The 13475-nt window shown below is 58.8% G+C and overlaps 1 protein-coding gene across 1 annotated transcript in view; it reads right to left on the bottom strand.

Moving 5' to 3' along the window:
- LOC137312783 (zinc finger protein 40-like) overlaps window positions 1–12076 on the bottom strand; it is a 65889-nt gene extending 53813 nt beyond the window's left edge. The window contains exon 1 of the mRNA XM_067979217.1: window positions 8645–12076. Within this exon, the coding sequence (XP_067835318.1) occupies window positions 8645–12031 (3387 nt within the window). The 5' untranslated portion in view covers window positions 12032–12076. The remainder of the gene's footprint in view (window positions 1–8644) is intronic.
- Between the last annotated feature and the right edge of the window lie 1399 nt (window positions 12077–13475).

Raw genomic sequence — 13475 nt, 5'->3', positions numbered from 1 at the left:
GGGAGAGACCCCTGTCTCTGAAGGGAGAGAGACCCCTGTCTCTGAAGGGAGAGAGGCCCCTGTCTCTGGGGAGAGAGACCCCTGTCTCTGGGGAGAGTGGCCCCTGTCTCTGGGGAGAGAGACCCCAGTCATTGAGGGGAGAGACCCCTGTCTCTGGGGAGAGTCACCCCTGTCTCTGAGGGGAGAGACCCCTGTCACTGAGGGGGCAGTGGCCCCTGTCTCTGGGGGGAGAGAGACCCTTGTCTCTGAGGGGGGAGACCCCTGTCTCCGGGGGAGAGAGACCCTTGTCTCTGGGGGGGGGGGGAAACCCCTGTCTCTGAGGGGAGAGAGACCCCTGTCTCTGGGGGGAGAGAGACCCCTGTCTCTGAGGGGAGAGACCCCTGTCTCTGGGGGGAGAGACCCCTGTCTCTGAGCGGAGAGACCCCTTTCTCTGGGGGGAGAGACCCCTGTCATTGAGGGGAGAGACCCCCGTCTCTGAGGGGAGGGTGGCCCCTGTCTCTGGGGGGAGAGACCCCTGTCTCTGAGCGGAGAGACCCCTGTCATTGAGGGAAGAGACCCCTGTCTCTGGGGGGAGAGAGACCCTTGTCTCTGGGGTGAGAGACCCCTGTCATTGAGGGGGGAGACCCCCGTCTCTGAGGGGAGGGTGGCCCCTGTCTCTGAGCGGAGAGACCCCTGTCATTGAGGGAAGAGACCCCTGTCTCTGAGGGGAGAGACCCCTGTCTCTGGGGGGAGAGAGACCCCTGTCAGTGGGGGGAGAAAGCCCTGTCTCTGGGGAGAGAGACCCCTGTCATTGAGGGGAGAGACCCCTGTCTCTGAGGGGAGAGAGACCCCTGTCTCTGGGGAGAGACCCCTGTCTCTGAGGGGAGAGACCCCTATCTCTGAGGGGAGAGAGACCCCTGTCTCTGGGGAGAGACCCCTGTCTCTGAGGGGAGAGAGACCCCTGTCTCTGGTGAGAGACCCCTGTCTCTGAGGGGAGAGACCCCTGTCTCTTAGGGGAGAGACCCCTATCTCTGAGGGGAGATAGGCCCCTGTCTCTGAAGGGAGAGAGACCCCTGTCTCTGAGGGGAGAGACCCCTGTCTCTGGGGGAGAGAGACCCTTGTCTCTGGCGGGGGGGAAACCCCTGTCTCTGAGGGGAGAGAGACCCCTGTCTCTGAGGGGAGAGACCCCTGTCTCTGGGGGGGAGAGACCACTGTCTCTGAGCGGAGAGACCCCTTTCTCTGGGGGGAGAGACCCCTGTCATTGAGGGGAGAGAGCCCCGTCTCTGAGGGGAGGGTGGCCCCTGTCTCTGGGGGGAGAGACCCCTGTCTATGAGGGGAGATACCCCTGTCATTGAGGGAAGAGACCCCTGTCTCTGGGGGGAGAGAGACCCTTGTCTCTGGGGTGAGAGACCCCTGTCATTGAGGGGGGAGACCCCCGTCTCTGAGGGGAGGGTGGCCCCTGTCTCTGAGCGGAGAGACCCCTGTCATTGAGGGAAGAGACCCCTGTCTCTGAGGGGCGAGACCCCTGTCTCTGGGGGGAGAGAGACCCCTGTCAGTGGGGGGAGAAAGCCCTGTCTCTGGGGAGAGAGACCCCTGTCATTGAGGGGAGAGACCCCTGTCTCTGAGGGGAGAGAGACCCCTGTCTCTGGGGAGAGACCCCTGTCTCTGAGGGGAGAGACCCCTATCTCTGAGGGGAGAGAGACCCCTGTCTCTGGGGAGAGACCCCTGTCTCTGAGGGGAGAGAGACCCCTGTCTCTGGTGAGAGACCCCTGTCTCTGAGGGGAGAGACCCCTGTCTCTTAGGGGAGAGACCCCTATCTCTGAGGGGAGATAGGCCCCTGTCTCTGAAGGGAGAGAGACCCCTGTCACTGAGGGGAGAGACCCCTATCTCTAGGGAGAGACCCCTGTCACTGAGGGGAGAGACCCCTGTCTCTGGGGGGAGAGACCCCTGTCACTGAGGGGAGAGACCCCTGTCGCTGAGGGGAGAGAGACCCCTGTCTCTGGGGGGAGAGACCCCTGTCTCTGGGGGGAGAGACCCCTGTCACTGAGGGGAGAGACCCCTGTCGCTGAGGGGAGAGAGACCCCTGTCTCTGGGGGGAGAGACCCCTGTCTCTGGGGGGAGAGACCCCTGTCACTGAGGGGAGAGAGACCCCTGTCAGTGGGGGGATAAATCCCTGTTACTGGGAGGGACCCCTGTCACTGAGGGGGGAGACCCCTGTCCCTGAGGGGAGAGAGACCCCTGTCAGTGGGGGGATACATCCCTGTTACTGGGAGGGGAGACCCCTGTCATTGAGGGGAGAGAGACCCCTGTCAGTGGGGGGCGAGACCCCTGCCACTCGGGGTAGAGACCCCTGTCTCTTGGGAGCGAGACCCTTGTCACTGGGGAGAGAGACCCCTGTCTCTGAGGGGAGAGAGACCCCTGTCTCTGAGGGGAGAGAGACCCCTGTCTCTGAGGGGAGAGACCCCTATCTCTGAGGGGAGGGTGGCCCCTGTCTCTGAGCGGAGAGACCCCTGTCATTGAGGGAAGAGACCCCTGTCTCTGAGGGGAGAGACCCCTGTCTCTGGGGGGAGAGAGACCCCTGTCAGTGGGGGGAGAAAGCCCTGCCACTCGGGGTAGAGACCCCTGTCTCTGAGCGGAGAGACCCCTGTCATTGAGGGAAGAGACCCCTGTCTCTGGGGGGAGAGAGACCCTTGTCTCTGGGGTGAGAGACCCCTGTCATTGAGGGGGGAGACCCCCGTCTCTGAGGGGAGGGTGGCCCCTGTCTCTGAGCGGAGAGACCCCTGTCATTGAGGGAAGAGACCCCTGTCTCTGAGGGGAGAGACCCCTGTCTCTGGGGGGAGAGAGACCCCTGTCAGTGGGGGGAGAAAGCCCTGTCTCTGGGGAGAGAGACCCCTGTCATTGAGGGGAGAGACCCCTGTCTCTGAGGGGAGAGAGACCCCTGTCTCTGGGGAGAGACCCCTGTCTCTGAGGGGAGAGACCCCTATCTCTGAGGGGAGAGAGACCCCTGTCTCTGGGGAGAGACCCCTGTCTCTGAGGGGAGAGAGACCCCTGTCTCTGGTGAGAGACCCCTGTCTCTGAGGGGAGAGACCCCTGTCTCTTAGGGGAGAGACCCCTATCTCTGAGGGGAGATAGGCCCCTGTCTCTGAAGGGAGAGAGACCCCTGTCTCTGAGGGGAGAGACCCCTGTCTCTGGGGGAGAGAGACCCCTGTCTCTGGGGGGGGGAAACCCCTGTCTCTGAGGGGAGAGAGACCCCTGTCTCTGAGGGGAGAGACCCCTGTCTCTGGGGGGGAGAGACCACTGTCTCTGAGCGGAGAGACCCCTTTCTCTGGGGGGAGTGACCCCTGTCATTGAGGGGAGAGAGCCCCGTCTCTGAGGGGAGGGTGGCCCCTGTCTCTGGGGGGAGAGACCCCTGTCTCTGAGCGGAGAGACCCCTGTCATTGAGGGAAGAGACCCCTGTCTCTGGGGGGAGAGAGACCCTTGTCTCTGGGGTGAGAGACCCCTGTCATTGAGGGGGGAGACCCCCGTCTCTGAGGGGAGGGTGGCCCCTGTCTCTGAGCGGAGAGACCCCTGTCATTGAGGGAAGAGACCCCTGTCTCTGAGGGGAGAGACCCCTGTCTCTGGGGGGAGAGAGACCCCTGTCAGTGGGGGGAGAAAGCCCTGTCTCTGGGGAGAGAGACCCCTGTCATTGAGGGGAGAGACCCCTGTCTCTGAGGGGAGAGAGACCCCTGTCTCTGGGGAGAGACCCCTGTCTCTGAGGGGAGAGACCCCTATCTCTGAGGGGAGAGAGACCCCTGTCTCTGGGGAGAGACCCCTGTCTCTGAGGGGAGAGAGACCCCTGTCTCTGGTGAGAGACCCCTGTCTCTGAGGGGAGAGACCCCTGTCTCTTAGGGGAGAGACCCCTATCTCTGAGGGGAGATAGGCCCCTGTCTCTGAAGGGAGAGAGACCCCTGTCACTGAGGGGAGAGACCCCTATCTCTAGGGAGAGACCCCTGTCACTGAGGGGAGAGACCCCTGTCTCTGGGGGGAGAGACCCCTGTCACTGAGTGGAGAGACCCCTGTCGCTGAGGGGAGAGAGACCCCTGTCTCTGGGGGGAGAGACCCCTGTCTCTGGGGGGAGAGACCCCTGTCACTGAGGGGAGAGACCCCTGTCGCTGAGGGGAGAGAGACCCCTGTCTCTGGGGGGAGAGACCCCTGTCTCTGGGGGGAGAGACCCCTGTCACTGAGGGGAGAGAGACCCCTGTCAGTGGGGGGATAAATCCCTGTTACTGGGAGGGACCCCTGTCACTGAGGGGGGAGACCCCTGTCCCTGAGGGGAGAGAGACCCCTGTCAGTGGGGGGAGAAAGCCCTGCCACTCGGGGTAGAGACCCCTGTCTCTGAGCGGAGAGACCCCTGTCATTGAGGGAAGAGACCCCTGTCTCTGGGGGGAGAGAGACCCTTGTCTCTGGGGTGAGAGACCCCTGTCATTGAGGGGGGAGACCCCCGTCTCTGAGGGGAGGGTGGCCCCTGTCTCTGAGCGGAGAGACCCCTGTCATTGAGGGAAGAGACCCCTGTCTCTGAGGGGAGAGACCCCTGTCTCTGGGGGGAGAGAGACCCCTGTCAGTGGGGGGAGAAAGCCCTGTCTCTGGGGAGAGAGACCCCTGTCATTGAGGGGAGAGACCCCTGTCTCTGAGGGGAGAGAGACCCCTGTCTCTGGGGAGAGACCCCTGTCTCTGAGGGGAGAGACCCCTATCTCTGAGGGGAGAGAGACCCCTGTCTCTGGGGAGAGACCCCTGTCTCTGAGGGGAGAGAGACCCCTGTCTCTGGTGAGAGACCCCTGTCTCTGAGGGGAGAGACCCCTGTCTCTTAGGGGAGAGACCCCTATCTCTGAGGGGAGATAGGCCCCTGTCTCTGAAGGGAGAGAGACCCCTGTCTCTGAGGGGAGAGACCCCTGTCTCTGGGGGAGAGAGACCCTTGTCTCTGGGGGGGGGGAAACCCCTGTCTCTGAGGGGAGAGAGACCCCTGTCTCTGAGGGGAGAGACCCCTGTCTCTGGGGGGGAGAGACCACTGTCTCTGAGCGGAGAGACCCCTTTCTCTGGGGGGAGTGACCCCTGTCATTGAGGGGAGAGAGCCCCGTCTCTGAGGGGAGGGTGGCCCCTGTCTCTGGGGGGAGAGACCCCTGTCTCTGAGCGGAGAGACCCCTGTCATTGAGGGAAGAGACCCCTGTCTCTGGGGGGAGAGAGACCCTTGTCTCTGGGGTGAGAGACCCCTGTCATTGAGGGGGGAGACCCCCGTCTCTGAGGGGAGGGTGGCCCCTGTCTCTGAGCGGAGAGACCCCTGTCATTGAGGGAAGAGACCCCTGTCTCTGAGGGGAGAGACCCCTGTCTCTGGGGGGAGAGAGACCCCTGTCAGTGGGGGGAGAAAGCCCTGTCTCTGGGGAGAGAGACCCCTGTCATTGAGGGGAGAGACCCCTGTCTCTGAGGGGAGAGAGACCCCTGTCTCTGGGGAGAGACCCCTGTCTCTGAGGGGAGAGACCCCTATCTCTGAGGGGAGAGAGACCCCTGTCTCTGGGGAGAGACCCCTGTCTCTGAGGGGAGAGAGACCCCTGTCTCTGGTGAGAGACCCCTGTCTCTGAGGGGAGAGACCCCTGTCTCTTAGGGGAGAGACCCCTATCTCTGAGGGGAGATAGGCCCCTGTCTCTGAAGGGAGAGAGACCCCTGTCACTGAGGGGAGAGACCCCTATCTCTAGGGAGAGACCCCTGTCACTGAGGGGAGAGACCCCTGTCTCTGGGGGGAGAGACCCCTGTCACTGAGTGGAGAGACCCCTGTCGCTGAGGGGAGAGAGACCCCTGTCTCTGGGGGGAGAGACCCCTGTCTCTGGGGGGAGAGACCCCTGTCACTGAGGGGAGAGACCCCTGTCGCTGAGGGGAGAGAGACCCCTGTCTCTGGGGGGAGAGACCCCTGTCTCTGGGGGGAGAGACCCCTGTCACTGAGGGGAGAGAGACCCCTGTCAGTGGGGGGATAAATCCCTGTTACTGGGAGGGACCCCTGTCACTGAGGGGGGAGACCCCTGTCCCTGAGGGGAGAGAGACCCCTGTCAGTGGGGGGATACATCCCGGTTACTGGGAGGGGAGACCCCTGTCATTGAGGGGAGAGAGGCCCCTGTCAGTGGGGGGCGAGACCCCTGCCACTCGGGGTAGAGACCCCTGTCTCTGGGGAGCGAGACCTTTGTCACTGGGGAGAGAGACCCCTGTCTCTGAGGGGAGAGAGACCCCTGTCTCTGAGGGGAGAGAGACCCCTGTCTCTGAGGGGAGAGACCCCTATCTCTGAGGGGAGAGAGACCCCTGTCTCTGGTGAGAGACCCCTGTCTCTGAGGGGAGAGGCCCCTGTCTCTTAGGGGAGAGACCCCTTTCTCTGAGGGGTGATAGGCCCCTGTCTCTGAAGGGAGAGAGACCCCTGTCTCTGAGGGGAGAGACCCCTATCTCGAGGGAGAGACCCCTGTCGCTGAGGGGAGAGACCCCTGTCTCTGGGGGGAGAGACCCCTGTCTCTGGGGGGAGAGAGAACCCTGTCAGTGGGGGCATAAATCCCTGTTACTGGGAGGGGAGACCCCTGTCAGTGGGGGGAGAGACCCCTGCCACTCGGGGTAGAGACCCCTGTCTCTGGGGAGAGAGACCCTTGTCACTGGGGGGAGAGACCCCTGTCACTGGGGGGAGAGGCCACTGTCTATGAGGGGAGAGACCCTTGTCACTGGGGGGAGAGACCCCTGGCAATGGGGGGAGAGAGACCCCTGTCTCTGGGGGTAGAGGCCACTGTCTCTGAGGAAGAGAGAGACCCCTAACTCTGAGTGGAGAGACCCCTGATACTGAGGGGAGAGACCCCTGTCTCTGAGGGGAGAGAGACCCCTGTCTCTGAGTGGAGAGACCCCTATCTCTGGGGAGAGACCCCTGTCTCTGAGGGGAGAGACCCCTATCTCTGAGGGGAGAGACCCCTATCTCTGGGGAGAGACCCCTGTCTCTGAGGGGAGAGACCCCTGTCTCTGGGGGGAGAGACCCCTGTCACTGAGGGGAGAGTGGCCCCTGTCTCTGGGGGGAGAGAGACCCCTGTCAGTGGGGGGAGAGTGGCCCCTGTCTCTGGGGGGAGAGAGACCCCTGTCAATGGGGGGATAAATCCCTGTTACTGGGAGGGGAGACCCCTGTCATTGAGGGGAGAGAGACCCCTGTCAGTGGGGGGAGAGACCCCTGCCACTCGGGGTAGAGACCCCTGTCTCTGGGGAGAGAGACCCTTGTCACTGGGGGGAAAGACCCCTGTCACTGGGGGGAGAGGCCACTGTCTATGAGGGGAGAGACCCTTGTCACTGGGGGGAGAGACCCCTGGCAATGGGGGGAGAGGGACCCCTGTCAGTGGGGGGATAAATCCCTGTTACTGGGAGGGGAGACCCCTGTCATTGAGGGGAGAGAGACCCCTGTCAGTGGGGGGAGAGACCCCTGTCTCTGGGGAGAGAGACCCTTGTCACTGGGGGGAAAGACCCCTGTCTCTGGGGGTAGAGGCCACTGTCTCTGAGGAAGAGAGAGACCCCTATCTCTGAGTGGAGAGACCCCTGACACTGAGGGGAGAGACCCCTGTCTCTGAGTGGAGAGAGGCCCCTGACACTGAGGGGAGAGAGACCCCTGTCTCTGAGGGGAGAGACCCCTATCTCTGAGGGGAGATAGGCCCCTGTCTCTGAAGGGAGAGAGACCCCTGTCTCTGAGGGGAGAGACCCCTATCTCTGGGGAGAGACCCCTGTCTCTGAGGGGAGAGACCCCTGTCTCTGGGGGGAGAGACCCCTGTCACTGAGTGGAGAGAGACCCCTGTCTCTGGGGGGAGAGAGACCCCTGTCTCTGAGTGGAGAGAGACCCCTGTCTCTGAGTGGAGAGAGACCCCTGTCTCTGAGTGGAGAGAGAACCCTGACACTGAGTGGAGAGACCCCTGACACTGAGTGGAGAGACCCCTGTCTCTGAGTGGAGAGAAACCCTTGTCACTGGGGGGAGAGAGACCCCTGTCTCTGAGTGGAGACAGGCCCCTGACACTGAGGAGAGAGACCCCTGACACTGAGGAGAGAGACCCCTGACACTGAGGAGAGAGACCCCTGACACTGAGAGGAGAGAGGCCCTGTATTTCTGAGGGGAGGAACAGGGACAGGAGCCTATGGGGCATGAGACCGGGGGCGGGAGATGCCACAGGATCGAGTTCATTGCCATTATTGTGAGATTAAAAGACCTGATATAAGGGAGGCATGTGTCCAAGTTGGGCTAAAATTCTAAAGCGAATCATGAAGAATATTGGAAGTGGAGTTGAAAGGACTAAAAGGGAATTTGGGAAATATGAGGACATCTCAGAAAAAGAAACAGTTTGGGCTTTTTTAATCATGTAAAATGTTTTGAAGAAATGGTTGCAGTGAGGGTGGATGGACTCGGGGATATGTGACACAGAGTGCAGTGAGTGAAGTTCGATTCTGACCATGCCATTCACTGTAAACAGGGAGCAGAGTGAGTGCAGGCCAGTGAAGAGCAGCACTGGAGAACACTGAGAGGAATCTGCAGCCTGGACAATACATGGTAGAGGCAGACAACAGGACAGAGAGTGAAGGAGGGAATCATAGCAACACGAATCTACAAGGAAAAAGTGGTTTAATTTGGAGGTATACTTACTGATCGAACACACGGGTCTCGTCCTTTGTGATTTAGTCTGTGAACAGCCAAAATGTCCTTCAGTGCCAGGCTTGGTGTCTCAGAGGGATTATCACAAACACCCCAGGAGGCGTGGGCTGAAGTGAGCTTGTCTTTCTGCGGGGTGTGGAAGGGTACAGTCTTTCTCAGGTAACACCAGGTGAGCTCGGGCTGAGTGTTCATCTTTGGAAAGGGGGAATGTTCAGAGTCTGTCACAGCTGATCGTTGTGTCTGCGGCGGGGTCCTGCTGCCCCACTCCCTCACTGACCTCCGTTGGACCCTCCAGCTACCTGCAACACATGTGGGTTTCTCACATACAGACCCAGACGCCTTTGACCAATCTTTGGAAGCCAGCTCACCACTCAGTTGGAGATTGCTGGCACCTTGTTGGCATTGAGTCACCAATGAATCTGCAGCGTTGCCAGCAGGCGTCGACCTTCCTCGGTCCTCACTGCTCACCGCTGACCAGTGTATGTCGTGAGGTTTGGGAACAGACTGACTCCCAAAAGGCTGCTGGAACCTCCTGTTCATCAAATGAACAAGATTGGTGACAACGGCCGCTGGCCGATTACCCAATGAGAACTGACCACCATCAGAGACAGTGAAGGGACATCCAAATTCACATCGATCAGTTTGCTGCACTTCATTGGCTGTTTTATAAGAAGTTAATGATGGCTGTACAGCTTCCTCTGGTGTGCACTGAGTATGATGGGATGTCTTGGACTCAGCCCATCGGGGAGTACAAGCTTCATTTACAGCATCACTTGTAACTACGATGGAAAACTCGGTTATCTTGCTGTCAGCCGCAATTCCTGCCATCAATGCAGTGCGCATTCTGATCAGGTCCCCCTTTGGCCATTTGAGCTGATATTTTGGAAGAAAATGTTGCTTTTGCAAGTGGGGAACTTGGGGAGATGCTGGTGTAACCTGTTGGGATATGTGTGCTCCCATGTGTAATCTATTGCCAGCTTGCTTTGCCTGAGTTCCAGCTGTATCTAACTGTGACGGTAAGCCCCTTCGGCTAATTACTTCACTCTCCTCCCTTTGGACAGTCTTTCTCTGTTCATCTCTGCCCTCTGAATGTGACAGCAGTGGTACAGGGGAAGATGTAGAAGAAGCTGTGGACTCAGGACAGGACCTTGATCTATCGGAGGTTAGCTGGTCAGGACAGGACCTTGATCTATCGGAGGTTAGCTGGTCAGGACAGGACCTTGATCTATCGGAGGTTAGCTGGTCAGGGTCAGGCCGTTTGTGATGTGTGCTGCTCAATGGAACACTCATTTCTGCAGGTTCTTCAGTCAAGCTTCCAGGCATAGTTGGTAATGAATATTGGTCCACTGAGCTTTGGCCCTCACCCTGCTCTGGGGGGTTGGGAACCTGAAGGTGCCCATAGCTGCCGCCTGATGCCAAGGCACCAACCAACTGGGGCAATCCAGCAGGAACTCGTAAATCGAAGCCAAACTGTAGGCTCTCAGTTGGGCTTCTAACATTGGGTAATTTCAGCCGTTGTTTCTTTTTGGGAGGTTTTTCTGATGGAAAGGCGAAGCTATCATTGTGGACCTGGTGCAAACGAAATTCTTCAGGCCTGTTCTCTTGTTGCTTCCTGGCTTTGACAGACTCTTGTACGGTTTTGCTCTCTGGAACAAGAATACTGTGTTGCCTCACCAACTTTGGATGTGAGAAATGTATCTGCATTGGTCTTTTGGGATTTTGTTCTTTTTGGATGCTTGGTGCAGGCGATGGGGGGTTCACTCTGTGGCCGGTGGTTTCTTGGACTGGGTGTGGTGATGTCACATTGTTCATTGCTTCACCTATAATGAGCATCTCTGCTGAGTTGGAGGTTTCGATAACAGGCACTTCCCAAACACAGTCCTGGATTAACGGAGTCTTTGTCTGCTCTCTGTTATCACGAGGTGCTGGATTTCTCTGTTCTGGTAAAAGCTTGTCCACATTTGTTTGTAAAAAGTGTGTCTGAAACATTTGAGTGTTGAAGGTTGTGACCTTCACTGACCCTAAAAGCAGTGGGTCTGAAAGGTGTTTTCTAACCAGAGATTTGTGGGTTGAAGGGGAGACCTGTGAGTGTGGACCCTCAGTGAGGGCACAGATCTCCCTATTCAGTGCTCCAGCATGGCTGGTACAATTGACTGTCTGAATCTGTGTGGATTGGTTGGCACCCTGCAAGAGAGGTCCTGCTGCACTGATGTTCCTCTTTGATTCTTGGTATTTCTTTCTAAAGGTCTCTTCCCCATACATGGACCACCTTTCATGAGAAAACTTTTTCAGCTTCTTCTGGTTGTTCTTCTTTTCTAGGGCCTTGTGCTTGTTTTTTGACACTTCCTCAATGCCGGAATCACAAGCCTTTCCATCGAGTAGAGGGCCGGGCACCTCCACAATAGGACCACTGGCTGGTAAATCCTCGAGAGCAGTTTGCCTGACCAGAGTTCGATGGTGTGAGGGGGGGAAGTCCAGTGACTGTGATTGTGAGCTCTCTGTAAGCAATGTAGTGGAGAACTTCCTTTGTGAACATTGCTTCTCTGGATGAGAGCTTGAACTGTTAGCTATTTTACTGGATAATGAGCTGCCCTCATCAGGTGGCATGGAATTACTCCTTATAACTGGTAAACAATCACCAAGAGAGCTAACATCAGCAGGCAATGAGAAGAACATTTGCTTTGATTTGCCAGTGGATGAAGGAGTGGACTTTGATAAATTGTAGGAAAGGTTTGATCCCTTCTTGACTTGAATTGGCTTCATGTCAAAGTGGAAGGAGTCCTTAAATGTGTATGGCATTGGTAAATTAATGCTCCCCTGCTTTGAAATAAGACTCTTCCTTGGTCTCACGTTTGCTAATTGTTTGTCATCAACTACAGCCTTATTATCAGAGATGAGCTTCGAAATCCGTTCCCCAAGTTCTTGCTTCCCAAGCTGCATCCTGTCCATTCCGCGGACAGGTGCATCACTGAGGACCGAGCCCCGTCCATCCTGCTCAGCACTAACCAGGCACTGGCTGGACTGAGAGGCCTTTTCTGGTTCAGTGTCAGTGCTCTGATCATGAAGATTCTGCAGTGAGCCCGAGGTCCACAGCTGCTGGTCAGCACTGTCCGAATGGGAGAAGTACCCGGAGTCCGTGCTTTCATTCGTCTGCACACTCGAACTTGAAGACTTGTGAACCCACTGTTTAGCATAATAAGTTGCCTGCTGTCTCTGCAGAACTGTATGTCTGTTTCCTGTTTGACCTTCTTGTGGCTGGACATCTTGTTTCTCTTCATCAGTAATGTCATTCTCTCTTTTCTCACCAGTAGAAGCCCTGCTCCAAAACCTGCCCAACGTTGCAAAGGTTGGAAACCCATGGTGTCCTGAACGGTCCATGCTGGTGGAGTTGGGCACAGGTAGGTCACTGTGACAGTCTCTGCCCCGCTTCTCCTCAGGTTCACAATCAGCACTTGCTCTACAGCGCCCATGGCCCACGTGGCTGAGTGACAGGCCGTAACTGCCGGGCCCTGGCTCACTGCTTCTCTCCAATTCTGCCAAAAGGCGGCTGTTATTCACATGTGTTTGGGTTCTTTTGTGTTTATACAGATTACTCTGAGTTTTAAAGGAAATCCCACAGATTGTGCATGGGAATGGGCGTTCGCCGGTGTGAGACCGGACGTGTTTTTCCAGGACACTGGGCTTGGAGCAGTCTCTCCCACAATGAATACACACATACTTGCTCTGCTTTTTTGCTTTGATTTGATTAATATTCACCAGAAGCTGGTACTGTCTCTGACCTTGGACTGCATGGAGCCCTCCACCTGTCCCAGGGGGAGAAGGTTGGGGCCCTCCACCTGTCCCAGGGGGAGAAGGTTGGGGCCCTCCACCTGTCCCAGGGGGAGAAGGTTGGAGCCCTCCACCTGTCCCAGGGGGAGAAGGTTGGGGCCCTCCACCTGTCCCATGAGGAGAAGGTTGGGGCCCTCCACCTGTCCCAGGGGGAGAAGGTTGGGGCCCTCCACCTGTCCCATGGGGAGAAGGTTGGGGCCCTCCACCTGTCCCAGGGGGAGAAGGTTGGGGCCCTCCACCTGTCCCAGGGGGAGAAGGTTGGGGCCCTCCACCTGTCCCAGGGGGAGAAGGTTGGGGCCCTCCACCTGTCCCAGGGGGAGAAGGTTGGGGCCCTCCACCTGTCCCAGGGGGAGAAGGTTGGGGCCCTCCACCTGTCCCATGGGGAGAAGGTTGGGGCCCTCCACCTGTCCCATGGGGAGAAGGTTGGGGCCCTCCACCTGTCCCAGGGGGAGAAGGTTGGGGCCCTCCACCTGTCCCAGGGGGAGAAGGTTGGGGCCCTCCACCTGTCCCAGGGGGAGAAGGTTGGGGCCCTCCACCTGTCCCATGGGGAGAAGGTTGGGGCCCTCCACCTGTCCCAGGGGGAGAAGGTTGGGGCCCTCCACCTGTCCCATGAGGAGAAGGTTGGGGCCCTCCACCTGTCCCATGGGGAGAAGGTTGGGGCCCTCCACCTGTCCCAGGGGGAGAAGGTTGGGGCCCTCCACCTGTCCCAGGGGGAGAAGGTTGGGGCCCTCCACCTGTCCCATGAGGAGAAGGTTGGGGCCCTCCACCTGTCCCAGGGGGAGAAGGTTGGGGCCCTCCACCTGTCCCATGAGGAGAAGGTTGGGGCCCTCCACCTGTCCCATGGGGAGAAGGTTGGGGCCCTCCACCTGTCCCATGAGGAGAAGGTTGGGGCCCTCCACCTGTCCCAGGGGGAGAAGGTTGGGGCCCTCCACCTGTCCCAGGGGGAGAAGGTTGGGGCCCTCCACCTGTCCCAGGGGGAGAAGGTTGGGGCCCT

This window comes from Heptranchias perlo, unplaced genomic scaffold, assembly GCF_035084215.1.
Source record: "Heptranchias perlo isolate sHepPer1 unplaced genomic scaffold, sHepPer1.hap1 HAP1_SCAFFOLD_433, whole genome shotgun sequence".
Lineage (NCBI taxonomy): Eukaryota > Metazoa > Chordata > Chondrichthyes > Hexanchiformes > Hexanchidae > Heptranchias > Heptranchias perlo.
This window is presented reverse-complemented; position numbering and strand designations above follow the sequence as displayed.